The sequence below is a fragment of the Lissotriton helveticus genome, chromosome 12 (assembly GCF_964261635.1).
Source record: "Lissotriton helveticus chromosome 12, aLisHel1.1, whole genome shotgun sequence".
Lineage (NCBI taxonomy): Eukaryota > Metazoa > Chordata > Amphibia > Caudata > Salamandridae > Lissotriton > Lissotriton helveticus.
Genome location: NC_136073.1, coordinates 120,378,932 through 120,397,720, shown reverse-complemented (window position 1 = coordinate 120,397,720; position 18,789 = coordinate 120,378,932). Strand labels below are relative to the sequence as shown.

Sequence of the window (18,789 nt, the reverse complement as noted above, 5' to 3'; positions counted from 1 at the left end):
TTCTGGATGCAGCACTTTGGTTTGCAGGTAATAGTGCACTGTAGTGTATTAGGATTTTCACTTATAAACTTCAAGTAACAAAAGGATTTGTCGAACAAAAGCAGTAACCACTGAACTATTTACATTAGATGCACTTTGATCTGCATGATACAAGTGTTTTGCAGCAGACATATTAACCCTCTGTGCTACTTTATGATGAGTTGAAACTTCTACTAGACAAAACACCATCTCTCTCCAGCCGGTCCATTAATCATCAGTTATCTTGACATTTTTATTGTTGCCAGAAATTGCAGGATGCAAGGAATACTGCAGAAGGTGCTTTTAACTCCATAATATATTTGAAAAAACGGCAGCACTGCCCTAGAACTGGCCCTGATACAAAAGCTGATTCCATAGTTAGTCAGGCTGCTCTAAGGAACCTCTTTGCTACATAGAGTATATGATAGGATGTTTTGTGTAGTGTTTCTTTCTTATGCCTAAGAGCCACAGATATATGGCAGTTTTTTTTCTTGATACACTGTTCTAATGTCTGACTAGCAATGAAGATCCTATGATGCAAAAGAAATGGCCACTTGTAGTGCTGGTTATGCATCACAGAAATCTAAATTGAAATCCTAAACAACCCTGACTCCTCCTCAGCTTTGCATACTTGGGCATTAGGAATAACACTTTGTGCTCCATTTATCTTATCTCACTTACCAGTACAAGGCATCATGGGTAGGGGAAGTTCCTGGAGCCTTAAAAGGACAGGCTACAATTAAAACTTTAAATGCAAGGTTGTCAGGCTTTTCTCATTGCTTATATATACCACACAGTAGGTTTTATAATTTGTGCTTCAATGTAGTCTGAGAAAAGATTTCTAGTGTGTTTAAACTCTGGCATTTGGATAAACTTGCCTATGAAAGGTTTTTAGAAAATGTGCAGCAATATGTTGATATATTGGATTTCTGACCATCCCTACTAAATTATGGACAAATATAAGACCTACATTGTTGAACTTTTCCGGGGACCCAGAGCACAGTGGGAAATTATTTCAACATTTATGACTTTAAGGAAGATTCTTATAACGCAGAACCAGATCAACAAGTAAATATCCTTTTCTTTCGATTTTATTTATTTTTTCCTTATGCAGCCTAACATGTCATAGGACATTTTAAGTCCATTGCTTTTGGTGAAACTGCTTAAATCCACATCAGATATTGTGCAGAACCACCTGGCACCAGTTGCTCAACACTGGAGAAACATGTTCATGATCCAGCCTAGGAAGAAAGTTTGTTTGAGGAATCTGTGCAAACTACCCTATCGAACAGTAACAATGTCAGTGAAATTAAACATTTTGTTCATTATATAGAATTTCATTTAGGAAAGTATGTGAGCTGTGGTTAAGTATTAGATATCTTGCTAACTATAAACCATCTGTGTCCCAACAGGAAGACTTCTGAGGAAAGGAAGTGTTTGAAGAAATGTTTCAACGGCACTTATCCATAGAGAAGAAGGTTCCGTCATGGCATTCGTTAACAGTCGTCCCCGCATTGTGTAGTCCACCTGCACTCAAGGAAGAATAAGGACTTAATTTGTTTGTTGATGCACTTAACCTAAGCCCCAGTGGTGGAGGAGACAGATTATTACTGCACAAGAAGCAGTAACCTTCAGATTGTCATTGTCTTTGCAAATCAAATAGCTTTCCTATTCATCCACCCCCAGAACCCACCCCCCAACTTTCTTTTCACTGATGTAATTGCAAGTTAGGTTTGTATATTGTTTCTTATAGCTTCAAAATGTGAGAGAGTGTTGGGCATGTTATGCTTACAACAGGAACGGCTTTCTCCAACATCTGATCATCTAGTCTTATGAGGCTGTTGAAAATGAAAAAGATGAACTCCATATTAGTGGAATCATTAATTATTAGTATTTGGATGTTCTGACTGTCCATGCCACCATGCTTGAGACCAATAAAAAGTCATCTTTATCCATCAAGTTCATACTGAAAAGGATGAGTTTGCAAAAAGCACTTTAATTGTTTTGTAGTGTAGCACCTGCCACAGTACATTTGTTTATTGTAAAATTGAAAAATTGCTCAGTTTTAGCTTTTGAGAAATACTGTCACTGTATGGCCTACCGCCCATTGGGAAGTTGCTCTGTCATTGTTCACTGAGGTTTCTAAGGTGAAGTTGGTTGAGTGACTAATATATTTCATAAATAAATGTGTGCAGGTTTCGTTTGTGGTGCAGAGTTTCTAAAGTCTTTCCATATTCCTTAAAACTCAAAAAAGGAGAGCTGTAGTATGAATCCAGTTGCACCATGCACGCTTACTCTAGTATAGACTCCACTCACACTTGGCACAGCTAGCTTTCACCTTGTGTTCTCTCACACGCGGATGATGTATGAATCACTGTGCGTCACATAGCGAACCCACCGGTGGGGCAGCACCGGCTCCAGTGCAGATAACCGGAGAAAGCGGATCTGAAGCCCAGAACAGGTGTGCATGGGAAGTTCAAATGACATACTGACTGGCCCCACTTCTAACAGGGAAGTAGTGCCAAGCCGCGGGATCTCCAACTATGGAAAGAGGAGGAGAAAACAAGCACATTAAATACCACAATGTGAACTTGAGTGCATTTTGAGGCAAATCACAAGCCTAGCATCCAAATAGGTACATTATTGTAGAGTCTTTGAAATGTACAGGGCAGTAATGTGTGAGCTGACAACAGCAAACCATCTGTGCCCTTCACTCTACTCCCCTAGTCTCAACCCATTCCTTCCAGTGAAGAGAGACCTTATCACAACTCACTGGAGCATGCACACCTGCAGAAGCCAATTGCGTCAAGATTTTTATTTACAAACCCCACACCCTCCATGGTACCAACTTATGCCGATATTATATGAAAGATGTGCCAATAGTAACAAGAAAGTGTTGCACATCCACAACAAGTACCAAGTGTTAACTATTGATTCATATAAGTAAATAATCTAGATCACAGGTATATGTTAGACTCATTGTATTTGTTAAAATTTAAATGGGTGCTGCAACCACTGACATCTTGCTCCCAAAATGAGTTGCTTGAGTGATTAAAATGACACTCAATCACAAATAAAACATAGTTCAGTGGAAGCACACCATAATGTTGTTTCTCCAGCATTGGATCTTTCAAAGATAAACATGCTTCTATCATTCCCCATTATCAAAGTATTTTTTTTTAGACTCAACATACTCATTACATTATAAAGTCTTTGATAAATGGCATCAATGGAGAAATCCGAAGGAAATTTAAGGCTTGTGATTCATGTACAAAAATGCAGGTTTTTTCTGATGACTGTCCCAATAAATTAATTTGCTGCCTCTACCCTGACCACCAATTCAAAGGTTGCAAGAACTGTAGAACATTTTCTGCCAAGACCCTCAATGAGTGTGAGGGAAGACTTCTCAGATGAATCCAAAAGAATCTGAGGGTAATTCTTCTAAATCTGAGAAAAGCATGAGGAACCAGAATTGAGCTTTCCTTAGGGGGAGGAGAGGAAAAAACGCTACAAAAAAAATAATTTAAAAAGCAAACCGGTACAAAAGCCCCAGGTAAACTACAAAAAAAGGAGGCATTCCCCAACCTCAACTCCTCTACCGTTATCCCTGCTGACTAAAAAACGTAAAGTAATTTCACTGTTGACGGTGAGAAATGGGATACAAGTAGTCCGTTTTTTATCCAGAAAATAGTCCAGAAAAGTAATGTGGTAATAAGTAGGAAACTTCTTTATTGACAACAATTCTTTCAGCCCGGTTAGAATGTAGGCATCAAACTTATGGTCCATCCAACGTGCATTTTGGCTAAAGGGACTTTCTCAAGGCGATTGTTGTAATCAAAAAGTATGTAGTAAAAGGATGCTCCTCAAGAGAGTGTGAGTCTTGAAGAGTGTAGCGTGAAGTTTGAGCTACTACTGTAATTAGAGCAATATTTTCATAAGTAGGTGCCAGCTCAAAAGCAAGAAAAATTAGGTTAAGAGTTTTATGGTGAGTAAGGTTCGGCTAACAGACTACTAAGTTACAGAAGTGCTGTATCTGAAAGAAACACGTTAGTTATAGATTCATTTCCTTAGAAGTACCCCAAGGCGTCAGACTGGATCCGCAAAGTTTTTTCTTCAGCAGTAACTCTGCGCGTCGGAAGAGGGTGTCGGTCAGCTCCGTGTCTGTCGTTAGAGTCGTAGTTGCCGGGATGACGTTGTGGTAGCTACTTAGACGCCGGCCTCGTGCGCTGTCGTCAGTTCTTTATTTTTCCGCCCAGCCAGCACAGATCCAGAGAGAGTGGTACCTCCAGTCATTTTTTGACTTAACTTTTTGAGCAACTTTTGTCTGTCTTTTTTGAGTCTACGACTCCTGGTCTACGAGGGATGCTCAGATTCAAGGCATGCGGTCTGAGGTCGGTTACGGATCCTCACCGCGTGTGCCTCTTTTGCCTGGAGCGCGACCACGATCCCAAGTTGTGCTTCAACTGCCAGTCCATTGCTCCGAAGGCTTTGCGGGAGCAGTCCCGAAAGCTGCTTCAGCGCCGGTAGTCTGCTTGTGGTAAATAAATAAATAATACCTCTATTTTTGACTAGATATACAATAACAGATAGCTCAATAAATAAGAGTCAAGATTCGAGGTAGTAGGAGTTTGCAGGTTTAATACAGCATAAAGGACAGGAACAGGACAACCTGCACGGGAATAGGATGGCAGCGCTGCACGGGGCAGGGACAAAGGAATGGAATGGCTGACTTTTAATAACAGTGCACAAGTATATATACTTAAACAAAATACATGGTATTCAATACAATAGGCGTAACAGTAGGCAGGGCCTATAGCAGTCGCGAGAGATAAGGCAGAAAGTAGGTGTAACAAGAGGCGTGAACAGGGCGTATACATAGACATGTGATGTAAACGTAACGGAATATGTCACAAATGGGCGGAAACATGGAGGGGGCTACCTAAGGAGCCGGGACCTCTAACCTAGTGGTGCGCGCAAGCTGGCAATGACGTGTTACTAGGGAGAAGCTGGGGGCTATGACTTCTGAGCTAGAAGGAGAGACGAAAGTCTGGAGAGTCAGAGCGACATGTACCTAAACACTATCTAGTATCTGATGTTTAGAGAACATGTTGATAGAATCCAAAAGTTATCAGGGCAAAGGCTAACAGACACTAAGACTGGTGCATGCATTATTCTACATGTAGTGTGTGTTGAGGAATATTAAATGACCATTAATACAGTATTTCTCTTACATGGAGACGTAAAAGCTAGACTGTGACGGAAACTATTGATGCGATTCAGTAGCTTAGGAATGCAGAGAAGGAGAGCTGGACTGATAACTAAAATCATAACATACTCTTGGCAGACTGGCAGGCAGAGCCAGGCCGAGCCGGGCACTGTGAGGCAGGAAGTAAGTGAAGGGTCAGGGATACAGGTGGGGGCTGTATCGCTCCTCGGAGAGGGTTCAGGAGACAGGAGCTGAATCTGAGTCCGGGCCCTTTTGAGGCCTAGAAACGGGGACTTTATAATGAAATAACGTGCACACTGAGAAACGTGGCAACATAACTTTACATAGGCCTAATACTCGTAGCTTTCACGAGAACTGGAAACTGGCATACTAGAGATGGACACAACTGTAATTGCGTCTTTAATCGATCATGGGGAATACATATGCATATTAATCATGCACATATAGCATAAGATGGGGAACACGTAGGGACACAGAACATGGCAAAATTTACTTTTCCACATTCCCTCCTTGTCACTACGTTTCCATCAGGAAACATCAATATTCATGATACCATCTATCATTTCATACAGTATCATTTGCTCGTCTCGAAATTTCTTGGAACGGGATCTAGGACGGGACTTGGGACTAGGAATACAAGAGGTAGCACAAATGCCGCAAATCGCAGGGCCACATTGTATACAGAGGCAGCAACTGAATATGATCGCTACTGCAATACCTAGAAAGGACAATACTTTCCATCCCCAGGCAGAAATTATACTCCAAAACCAACCGGACCATGTCCAGGTGCCTGGATTCTGGTGTAACTGATGGGCAATTTTATGAAGTCTGGTTATAGCTGAGTAAACAGACGGCGCGTTATTAGGAATGAAAATGCAGCAACTAGATCCGATGACTCTACATGCTCCTCCTCTATCGGCCAGTATGACGTCAAGAACGAGACGATTTTGGAGCACGACAAATCTCATAGCAGATTGCTCTTCGGTTAAGTTACCTAGGGCAGAGGCAGTCTCATTCACTACTGCTTCAAGAGTTCTTGTTAACCTACGGATTAACTTACTATTCTGGATAGGTCCTATAAAGAAAAAGAATCCTCTATTGAAATCTGTATACTGTTCTAGAGCAGTTTCAGTTTGATCGACAATCGGGGACTCGATCTCCCTTCTATGTCTAATGTGTACTAGATGTGTGTTTCTGTGATAATCAGACGGGGCTAGGAAAACTGGTGGCAGTAGGAAGGCAATGTAACAGGTTCCATCCCAATCGAGGGGCAGATGAACATATGCGGTCTGACCACAAACAAAATAAGAATGACGTGAAGCTTTGAAAATAGATTTCCCACTGTCACTATACTCGACAATAGTAGTACAATCACTATGTCCTACATGTACGGAACCATTATTTCGGACACATAATTCGCCTTTGACTGGTAATACTGAAATAGCAGGTAAGTCTGGAGTAGGATCAGACTGAACATTCAGAACCATGAAATTCGAAGAATAATTACCCAAATTATAAACTTCATTTTCTAGATCTAACCCTGTTGTGTGGGGAAGACCTTGCTTGTCTGGAAAACATGTACTGTTCAGAAGGGACATATCAGTTGAGGATGACGTTAACGTGGACCATGCTCCACATGAACCATTATGTGAAAACGGATAAGGAAACAGTGGCAGAACTCCCTTCGGTGTCTGGAAAGGGGGGAGTCGACCACACACCCAACAATTAGTGGCATTGCTGGTCTGGTGTGAATAATGCAACATACGGATAAATGTGTTATTGCGCATAGCAAGACGATAGGATAGTTCGTGAGGAGGCAGATCACTAAATGTGTGCTCTACTGTAGCATTAGAAAACATATTTACATGAGAAATTGGAAAACATAAATGAAATGCATAACTCGTGCAGGTAACCATTAAGCTTAAAAACGATATAAAACTTAGAAAAACGATACATCGGATAGAGTTTTGACTAACTCTCTCACTATGGGGGTCTATCTCATACATGTCAGATACCGGTCTAACCGTTTCACCTAGGGGAGGACTTAGACAATTAAACTGGCTGACTTATTTTACTAGACCGTAGCTTACTTTTATACTCCTGCTGCGGAGTTTTCTCTAACAGGGAGGGCTTGATATCAATGTCATTTGCGGGACAGTCCTTAAGAATAGTATCTTGGCAGTCTTTAAAATCTTGACAATCCTTGGAAATGTTCTTGGAAACAGTTTTTAGTCCGTGAAATTTCTTGACGTGTGACAGGTGCACCCACCCCTTCCTGCCTTCCAACTTGACGGCAGTACGGGTGGTTAGAAGGACTAACTTCGGCTCCTTCCAGCGAGGCTCCAGCGGACTTGAACGATCAAAATTGCGGACGAGGACCAGGGTGCCGGGAAGGATCTCGTGTGGCTTGACTTCAGTATTGTCGGGAAATGCAGCGGCAACCTGTGAACGACAAGAGTGTAGGGCAGACATCAAGGAAGCTAGGTAATCTGTCAGCATATTACTGGAAACATCGGTAATACTTCGGGGTCTAGGTGTACCCCACATATTCGGGGGGCGGCCGAATACGACCTCATAAGGGGACAGACCTGATCTGGAGTGTGCGACCATGCGCATATAAAACAAAGCGACTGGCAGAGCAACTAACCAGTCTACACCTTTTTCTTGACAGATTTTGGCAATGCGGATTTTCAAGGTTTGATTATGTCTCTCTACGAGACCGGCTGCTTCTGGATGGCGTACACAATGGAACTTCCACTGGTACCCTAACAAAAGGGAAACGTGCTTCATTAGTTCAGATGAGAATGGCTGGCCGTTATCAGAATACACGACCCTAGGGAGTCCATAACGGGGGAAGAATTCACGAACCAACTGCTTGGCAGTGGTCGCGGCTGTGTAATCTGGGACTGGATATGCTTCTGTCCACCTGGACAAAGCGTATACAACTACAAGGACATACTTGAAACCTCGACATCGCTCCATCTGAATATAATCCATCTGGAGGACTTCAAAAGGGTGGTCAGGAGGTTGGAATCCACCTTGTTCCACCGGGACACTTTTACCTGGATTGAACTGGCAACATATCATACAGGTACGGACTTTCTGCTTGGCTGCAGCTCGTAAATGTTTGTTAAACCAAATGTTCTGGATACTGTCTAACATGGCTTTTTCTCCTAAGTGTGCTGGACTATGTGCGGTATTGATAATGACTTGAACCATTGAGTCGGGGAGAAACCATGTGGCTTTTCCCTTCGTCACCCATCCCTGATCTGTCTGGACCCCTCCTTGTTCGGACCATTTCTTGATTTCCTCGGGAGTAGCATGTAACTGGATATCTATGACATCTTGAGTAGGGTCCTTAACTGTCATACAAGTAGTCTGTTCGAGAGTGGATGTCGGTGCCTTGTTAACTGGTATGTCTGGAGTCTGTGCTGTAAGCTTGGCTGTTCGATCTGCTAGATCATTACCTTGGGAAATAATGTCAGTAACTTTCGTATGTGCCTTGCACTTCATGATAGCGATAGATGTCGGTAAATGTATTGCATCTAACAGAGCTTGAATAAGGAGACCATGCTGAATCTTGGTTCCATGAGAAGTCATGAAACCTCTCTCCTGCCAGAGCACTCCGAAGTCGTGTACAACTCCGAATGCGTAGCGTGAATCTGTGTAAATATTAACTTTCAGGTTCTTGGCACATATGCAGGCTTGAGTCAGAGCAACTAGCTCTGCTGCTTGAGCAGACAGGGTGTCAATACGGTGTGTTTCAATAACTTCAGTGTCAGTAGTCACTGCATACGCGGCTACTAGTTCTCCTGTACTCGTTCTCATACATGAACCATCCACATAAAGTGTCAGGTCGGGGTCTGGTAATGGAATATCTGTCAGGTCTTGTCTTGGCTTAGTCATAGTGTTAATGACTTCCACACAGTCATGTGTGGCAGGATTTGAAGTAACTGACGGTAACAGTGTAGCAGGATTTAGAACGTTGCAGCGTCTGATTTCTATGTGTGGCTGGAATAGTGTCAATTCATAACCTGTCAAACGTGCAATTGTCAAGTGCTGAGTCTGTGTTCGGTTTAAAAGAACTTCCACGGAGTGTGGAACTTGTACTGTCAGGGAATGTCCTAATACTATGGAATCACTTTGTCTAATAGCTAGTGCTGTGGCTGCAACTGACTTGAGGCACGCAGGCAGCGCCTGGGCTACTGGATCTAATGTGCTCGAAAAATAAGCACAGGGCTTGTATTGTCCGGCTTGATCTTGTGTGAGAACAGATAATGCTGTACCATCGCGTTCTGTGACAAAAAGTGTAAAAGGCTTACTGTAGTTCGGTGTAGCTAGAACGGGAGCTTGGCATAAAGCTTTCTTTAACTCATTAAAACTAAGTGTATGTTCAGATGTCCAAGGGAGAACAGTCGATACGGCTGCCTCCTGTGTCGTTAACTGTATCAGTGGCTTGGCTAGAAATGCATACGGAGGAATCCATTGTCTGCAGTAAGAAGTGAGGCCTATAAAAGCACGTACCTCCTTCTGTGTCTTGGGCTGAGGGAGACTCGCTATTAACTGGATACGGTCAGGTGTCAACTGCCTACCCCACTTGGACAGTAAGTGGCCTAAGTAGATCACTTGCTGGACACAGAATTGAAGCTTTGAAGGGGACACCTTGTGCCCCATCTCGGCTAGGAAATACAGAACTGTGAGTGACGCACGCTCGCAGTCACGTTCAGAACGGGCAGTGATCAGTAGATCATCGACATATTGGAGCAGGGCAGTGTCAGTTGGCATGTGAATATTGTCTAGTTGTCTCTTAAGTGCTTGACTGTAAATACTAGGACTTTCTGTGAAACCTTGAGGAGCTCGTGTGAATTTATAGCTCCTTCCATTTAAACAGAATCCGAAAAGGTACTGGCTGTCTGGATGAATGGGGACACTGAAAAATGCATTCTTGAGGTCGATTACTGTAAAAAAATATTGCCTCAGAATCAATGGCTGTCAATAGAGATGAGATATCTGGAACAACTGGGTACTGAGGAATGATACATTTATTGAGTTCTCGAAGGTCAATCACTAATCGATATACTGGGGGTGCATTTGGATCAGTACGTTTCATGACTGGAATGATAGGAGAATTACATACATTGGAGTCAGTTTCTACAACTACTCCTTGAGCCATAAGCTCGTCAATAATTTTGGATAAGGCTGCTACAGCCTCAGGTGGCAATCTGTACTGTCTGATTCGTGGTAACACTACACCTTGCTTGAGAGTCACACGATGGGGTGTGATTCGCATGAAACCAACATCAGTTGGACCTTGCGCCCATAGATGTTGCGGGACATTTGACAATCTCGGATCAAAATCTCGTAATACATAGTGACCCTTGAAGTCACGTAAAAACAAACGTATCCCCTCTGGGGAACAGCAAATAACTGCACCTAATTCTTTCAGTGTCTTTATGCCTAACACATTTTCTGGACATGACTTCGTAAGCAATAGATCAGTAGTTTGGGACAATGGACCTACTTCTAGAGTAACTGGCTTTGATATCTCGTTTACAATAGGCTTTCCTGAAAATCCAAGGGAAACATTTCTAGAGCCTGAGAGCGGAGCCCCTGGAACCTCGTCGTGACTAATGGTAGTCCTACTTGCCCCTGTATCAATCAGAAACTTTCTGTCTTTCCCTAATACTTGACTGTGAACATAGGGACCTTCTTGATCTACAGGAATCTCGATGAGAGGCAAGCCTACCTCCCTCTCTAGGCTGTTTCATGAATACGCTTGATACTCTGGATACTCGGATTGTGCATACTGGTACATCTGCTGTGTAACATGCTGTGTTGCAGCGATAGGCTGCGGTGCTGGAACTGTCTGTTGTGCATTCTGTGGCTGAGAAGTCTGTGAAACTTGTTCTTGTCTAGGCGGACGTGGTCTTTAGTTTTACCAGTGGCTATATTGTGTTTCAGAACTGCACACTCGTTTATGAAATGACCTGGCTGTTTACAATAATTGCATGTCCCTTTAACGGGAGCTGCAGGATGACTGGCTTGATTCGGACCCCTCTTCTGACTGTCTTGAGGAACAGATTGTGCAACTAGTACTTTCATTTTCGTGTCTTTCATACGTCTTCTCTCGTGTTCTTGCTCTTCTCTGATTCTATTCTGGTGATACTGGAGCATCTGTAACATCTGGGACGGAGTACTAGCTTGCCATGTACTTTCGACTTTCAAAACTCTATTCTTAACTTGTGGACTTGAATTCTCGACTAATTTAGTAACAAAAAGATGAGGGTATGACTCGCTACTCGTCTTCAAACCACTGTTTATTATAAAACATTTCTCAAATCTGGAATAAAAATCACTAGTGTCTTCGTCTTGTTTCTGTTTACAGGCTGAGATTGCATCCCAGTCTTCCTTTTTAGTGGCTAATAATCTAGGCAAAACTTGTATCAATAATTCTGGTAATTCTTTACATTTGTCTCCAAGACCGGTACCTGGTACACGTATCTTATCTTCAGCTTCTAGAGCTGTCCAATCGATCTTTTTCTCTCCCACCTCCCAATCTTTTTCCTTGAGTTTTTCGTATATGCCCGCAGGCAACAGGACTTTTAACATTTTAATAATATCTGGATTCGTGTATTCTCCCATACGGAGCATGTCTTTTAATTCTCGGTGGAACCCTGCCGGATCTTTGTCGTGACAAGGAATTAATTTCTTCATCTCTAAGAGTTCCATCTTGGTAACTGGGGTGTAAACAAATACTCGTTGCATTTCACCACCCGCTGTCCTAACTGGGTGTACTTCTCGTAACGGATGCTGTCTATCTATATAAAACGGTTTACTTTCTGGAGGTGAGACATGAACAAAATGCGGATTTAGGAACGTTCTATATTTGTGGCGCTGTTCTAGAATGACACTAATTAAATCGGTGCCTAAACCTTTCCATCTATACTGGAGTAATTCGTTCAGGACATCATGTAACGGACCTGGATCAGAATGTTGACCCTCATACAGAGTAATGAGGTGTTGGATCATATACATACCCACCAGTCGCTGCTCGGCTGGGGGCAGTTTCAGAAACATTTGTGCCACTATTTCGTCTGGAAAAGTGGTAGAATCAGTAATCCATCGGACTGCTGATCGGGCTAGTTCTTGTTCATGCATGGTACTTAACTCACTATAACCGATTCGTGATTTCAGAATGTGATCGGTAGCTTGAAATACTTGTTCTAGAGAACCTTGTTCTGGTGCTGGAAGAGGAACAGTTTTTTTGTGTTCTAGGCGTAAATGTCGGTCTGGAAATCTAGATTTACCTACATACGCTATTCTGGCGGTGTTCTCGTCGTCTACCTCTTCAGTAGGAGAGTCATTTTCTTTCTCGCTTCCTAGAGCTTCTTTGCGTTGTTCGTGTAACCTTATTATTTTTTTACGTATTTTCTTGTACATACTCTCTATACTATTGAGTGTCTTGTGCTTACCCTCGGCTATATTATCACTCCACTTTGTCAGAATTTTCATTTCGGTCGGATCTTTAGTCGGGGAATCTTGTTCCCTAATTAAACAATTGATCAGAAACTTTAACAGCATGAACTGGATCTCAGATTTTCTGTGAGACATGACTTCACCAATACTTTCTGGATCTTGTCCTGTACGAATGAAACGATACATTCTGTCTAGATCTTCTTTCATATTCGGTAGGGTGTCCAAATACTCGGTCACCCGTCTTACACGTAATGAATATATAACCATACTATCATCACCTGGGACCGGATCATAACGGCATTCGGTAAGAGCTCGTCTGATATCTGCAACAGACTGATGTTTGGGCGTACGCTGTAACGCACGTTCATGTAACTCGACTGACGTTACACGTTTGTGTGGTGGCGGGGTTCCCGGAGGACCTCCTCCCGCGGCCCCTAAACTGGAATCGTCGACTGATACTCTTCGTGCTGGCAGAGTGACCAGTGTAGCGGGTACTTGTAATGTAGGCTGGACCTGGAGTACCGTAACAGGTGCTGTAACAGGTGCTGTAACAGGTGCCCCGGTGACTGGAGGAGCAGGATTTACATTATTTACAGGAGCTGGCGGAACAGGATTTGCATATTCTGGGACTGTGTCGTCCAAATAGGACGAGAGAAAAATATCAGCTGCGGTCGGTTTGTGACGTAGCTTGGTCGGAACTAAGGGTGGCGGAAAATTACTGGATGCTTCCGGGGTTGCTTTTGGCAAGCCCTCGGCAAGAAGAGGATACATACCCTTAATAAGGGCATTCCTCTGTCTGTCTGACTGTTCGGTTTTAACTCGTTCACCTATTTCGATTAGTTCCCTTTCTTGGGCTCTTTCTAAGGATTCTCTACTTAATTCTGACTTTCTGATTTCTTTTTCGGTTCTTTTATGAGATTCTTTGCGCCATAACTCGATGGCATCTTTCTGTGACTGTCTGGCTTTCTTTTTCCATAATGCTTCTACTCGCATGATGCACTCGGCATCCCATGTACCCGATACGGGCCATCTATACTTTTCTTCTAACTGTTTGGTGTACTCCACCCATAAATCTAGGTATAATATGGCACTTATGCCATGCTTTTGATACATAAAATGACCTGGACTGTCCCTAGGCGGGACAGGAACTGCTTCTTCTAACAGACCTTTTCTAGTTCTTAACTGACGTAACTTTGAAAACAATGGCATGACTGGGCTGGAGTCTAGACACAATTACAATACACAATGAACACGATAATTACACCACTTTCATACCACGACATTGAAATACATGAATGACATTTAAAATAACAGTTTTGACAAAATACTACCTGGAATACTGGAAACAGAATACATGGATTTCTCGAGAACAGAACGGACTAGAACAGAAACGAGATGCACTGCTAAAACAGTACGAAACTTACCGGTCTCATAAAGAGACACGTCAGGACCCGCATCCACCTAAGTGGACACTTCGTGTTGGATCTGTGTACCCAAACCCACGGACCAGAGACAATGTAATTGACCCTGTCTAGATACTACCCCAGCAACGGTACTCACCGGGCAGCAAGAACGGAAGGCCTCGGACTGGACTGGACTACTACGACGACGGACGGACGAACTTCGGACTTCAGTTACAGGTGGGCCTCCGGATACCTCGGACCTTGGACTCTCGGCTTGGGCTCTGGTCGGGACTCGCCGCGTTCCTCCACCGCCTCGTCTGGACGCTGGACCGCAACCTCCGTCTCCTCCGTGGGCCTGAGGGATACTTGAAGCAGAAATATCTGCACGTGGCCGGTATGGTTCCGTCACGGCTGCAGAGGATCAGGGGGCTTGCGTGGCTTCACCGGCGCGTGGGGAAAGGGCAAGTCCCTGTTCGGGCGCCATTATGTGGTAAATAAATAAATAATACCTCTATTTTTGACTAGATATACAATAACAGATAGCTCAATAAATAAGAGTCAAGATTCGAGGTAGTAGGAGTTTGCAGGTTTAATACAGCATAAAGGACAGGAACAGGACAACCTGCACGGGAATAGGATGGCAGCGCTGCACGGGGCAGGGACAAAGGAATGGAATGGCTGACTTTTAATAACAGTGCACAAGTATATATACTTAAACAAAATACATGGTATTCAATACAATAGGCGTAACAGTAGGCAGGGCCTATAGCAGTCGCGAGAGATAAGGCAGAAAGTAGGTGTAACAAGAGGCGTGAACAGGGCGTATACATAGACATGTGATGTAAACGTAACGGAATATGTCACAAATGGGCGGAAACATGGAGGGGGCTACCTAAGGAGCCGGGACCTCTAACCTAGTGGTGCGCGCAAGCTGGCAATGACGTGTTACTAGGGAGAAGCTGGGGGCTATGACTTCTGAGCTAGAAGGAGAGACGAAAGTCTGGAGAGTCAGAGCGACATGTACCTAAACACTATCTAGTATCTGATGTTTAGAGAACATGTTGATAGAATCCAAAAGTTATCAGGGCAAAGGCTAACAGACACTAAGACTGGTGCATGCATTATTCTACATGTAGTGTGTGTTGAGGAATATTAAATGACCATTAATACAGTATTTCTCTTACATGGAGACGTAAAAGCTAGACTGTGACGGAAACTATTGATGCGATTCAGTAGCTTAGGAATGCAGAGAAGGAGAGCTGGACTGATAACTAAAATCATAACATACTCTTGGCAGACTGGCAGGCAGAGCCAGGCCGAGCCGGGCACTGTGAGGCAGGAAGTAAGTGAAGGGTCAGGGATACAGGTGGGGGCTGTATCGCTCCTCGGAGAGGGTTCAGGAGACAGGAGCTGAATCTGAGTCCGGGCCCTTTTGAGGCCTAGAAACGGGGACTTTATAATGAAATAACGTGCACACTGAGAAACGTGGCAACATAACTTTACATAGGCCTAATACTCGTAGCTTTCACGAGAACTGGAAACTGGCATACTAGAGATGGACATAACTGTAATTGCGTCTTTAATCGATCATGGGGAATACATATGCATATTAATCATGCACATATAGCATAAGATGGGGAACACGTAGGGACACAGAACATGGCAAAATTTACTTTTCCACATGCTCCGCGCCATTCAAGGTCCCAGGGGAGGTCGAGAGACTGGTTGCGGAGCAATCACCACACATCCAAGTCATCGAAGTCTTCGCACTCGGGATTGGGTAAGTCGAAGCACAAAAAGAAGTCACAGAAGCATCGTAGCTCTTCGACTTCTCCCCGTCGGTCCACTGAGGCGATAAGGGATGCGGGTAGTGCCCCTCCCAGGGCTCCACGTGTGGAGCCCGAAGAGTCGACTCCGGGCTTCCCTTCCTTCGCGGGACCCGGAGCGACTCCTGCCCAGCTTCATAAATTTTACGAGGCGATACACGCCATCTTTGGGCAGCCCGAACAGCCTTCGAACCCCGCTGACTTGGTTGGGGGTCCTAGGCCTTTTCCGTCGTCTGTTCCGGCCCCCAGTGGATCTAGGTCTGGATCCGGATCGGCGCCAGTTGGCCTTATTACACCTCCACCGGCACTGCTTCCTCCGGCACCGCAACTGATGCCGGTCGTGTCCCCGGCCTCCACGCTGATGTGGACCAGGACCGGTGTCACCCGATGCCGGATCCGGTGCCAAGTGGGGTTTTTGTGCTCCTGCTCACTCCTGGGGTCCCTTTTTGGCCAGATTGGCAACCTGAGGAGGAGGAGGCCTGGGGAGGGGGGTCAGGTGAACCTTTAACTGATCAGCTAGGATCTTAACAGGACTGGAGAGAGTAACTGGGGGATGCCAGTGGTCTCGACACTTCCCCTGACCTTGGCATGTTGTCTCCTCCTACTGTGGCTACGGCGGAGAGAGCGTCATACGCAGTGGTGTTTTGCCTACGGCGCCCGAGGCTCTCAACCTCTAGCTTCTTACTGTGGCGGTCAGGACTAACCTCCTGACAGAGGTGGTCAGTCGGCTGTGAGCTCTTCGGAGCCCCTGCTGCAGTTTAATGAGGCCTTACCGTCATCCTTTTGGGCACATGGTCCAGGCCTAACACAGAGGCTCCCGTGGATAGGATGATTGCTCGACGCTGGCTCCGGGCGACCCCACTTTCCTCTCCCAACAATCCTTCCCCAGAGAGCTTGGTGGTCCAAGCTTTCACTTCCAACAGCGCATTTCCTACCGCTCCACCGGGAAGGGAATCCAAGCAGCTGGATCATCTTGGGGAAAAAGATTTTCTCTTCCGCCAGCTTGGGACAGCGGTCAGTAAACACTGCATGTCTATTGGACCGTTATTCCCACTCTATGTGGGATACAGTTGCGCTGGTGCTGCCTCAGTGTCCGGAGGAGGCCCGGACAGTGCTCTCCCAGGCTGTCGCAGCCAGGAGAGGTGCGGCGAAGTTTACCATCCGTTGTGTGCTGGATACGGCCAACTCTCAAGGTAGGACAATTTCCACATCTGTAGCCCTTCGTTGCTACGCCTGGATGAGATCGACTCGCTTTTCGGGGGGATATCCAGAAGACCCTCATGGACATGCCCTTTGATGGCCGTCGCCTTTTTGGCGACAAAGCGGACAATGCTCTAGAGTGCTTCAAGGACTCACGGGCTACGGCCAAGTCCTTGGCCCTCTCCAGCCGCCCAGCGCAGTCTGCTTTTCGCCCCTTTTGTGGCTACGAATGGGGTGCCCCACTATGTTCTGCCCAGAGCCACAGGCCGCAGCAAGTTTCCCAACCTTCGCGTGGACGGGGATATGGGAACCACCGTTGTGGTTCAGAGGGCCAACGGTGGGCCAGTCCACCGTCTGCAGCAGCCTCCAAACCCTCCTAGTCCGACCTTTTAGGCCCATCAAACGCCAGTGGGCGGCAAGATCCGCAGTCACCTCCCCTACTGGTGCACCATCACGTCGGACAGGTGGGTTTTGCAAATAGTCCGATGGGAGTTAGTCCGATGGGAGTACTCCCTCACCTTCAAGGCTACCACTCCAGCTATGCGACCTCAATACCACCGCAAGTCGGAGGATTACCTGGCACTTCTTCAACAGGAAGTTTTGCCTCGCTTAGCCAAGGGAGCCATCAAGTGCGTTCCTGCCCATGAAGTAGTTAGTGGTTGTTATTCCAACTACTTTCTGGTACCCAAGAAGGACAGAGGTCTATGTCCTATCTTGGATCTCAGAAACGTTAACCGCTTACTCTTGAAGGAAAAGTTCAAGATGTTAACTCTCACTCCGGTCTTGTCTGCCCTTGACCCTGGAGACTGAATGGTAGCGTTTCACATCCCCGTCCTGCTGGCCCACCGGCGTTCCCTCCGGTTCACGGTAGGCCAAGAGCATTTTCTGTTTATCATGCTCCCTTTTGGCCTTACCAGCGCCCCTTGGGTGTTCAAGAAAGTGATGGTGGTGGTCGCAGCTCATCTGCCCAGGTCAGGGGTTCCAGTCTTCCCCTATATCCACGACTGGCTGTTGAAGGCGGGCTCGCCCCAGGCTGTCATATCCCACCTCCAGACTACGGGCGACCTTCTGCAGAGTGACCCTAAGGCCGCTGGGCCTCATGGGCTCCTGCATCTGCTGATTAATTATGCCAGATGGCATATGCTGGCTCTGCAGTGGGACCTGAAGTTTCAGTGGGTGCAGCATCACGGGAACCTGTTTGATCACGTCCAGATCTCGGAGGGCACTGCACAACAGTTGCAGTGGTAGCTAACGGGCCGGCATTGGGTCGACGGCAGATCCCTCTCCCAACCCGAGTTCACAGTAGTGACAGATGCTTCCTTCCTGGGATGGGGCGGCCACATGGGAGAGGCGGAGATCAGAGGCCTCTGGCGGAGTCCAAGCTCCACATCAACCTTCTGGAGCTTCGGCGATCTGACTTGCACTGAAGGCATTCCTTCCCTCTGTTAAGGGGAGAGTAGTGCAGGTGTTCACCGACAACACCACCGCCATGTGGTACTACAACAAACAGGGCAGGTGGGGTTGTGGACCCTATGTCAGGAGGCCCTGCGCCTCAGGACATGGCTGGAACATCAGGGCATTTCCTGGTGGTTCAACACCTGGCAGGTTCTCTGAACGCCAGGGCGGACGAACTCAGCCT

General features: G+C 45.5%; 2 protein-coding genes across 4 annotated transcripts in view; one reads left to right on the top strand and one right to left on the bottom strand.

The window, feature by feature from the left end:
- Positions 1-1,569, top strand: part of STAG3 (STAG3 cohesin complex component) — a 1,426,160-nt gene extending 1,424,591 nt beyond the window's left edge. For both annotated transcript variants that reach the window (XM_078669437.1, XM_078669436.1), the window contains exon 34: positions 1,431-1,569. In XM_078669437.1, the coding sequence (XP_078525563.1) occupies positions 1,431-1,442 (12 nt within the window). In that variant the 3' untranslated portion in view covers positions 1,443-1,569. The remainder of the gene's footprint in view (positions 1-1,430) is intronic.
- Positions 1,097-18,789, bottom strand: part of AP4M1 (adaptor related protein complex 4 subunit mu 1) — a 154,259-nt gene continuing 136,566 nt past the window's right edge. For both annotated transcript variants that reach the window (XM_078669440.1, XM_078669441.1), the window contains one exon: positions 1,097-2,559. In XM_078669440.1, the coding sequence (XP_078525566.1) occupies positions 2,368-2,559 (192 nt within the window). In that variant the 3' untranslated portion in view covers positions 1,097-2,367. The remainder of the gene's footprint in view (positions 2,560-18,789) is intronic.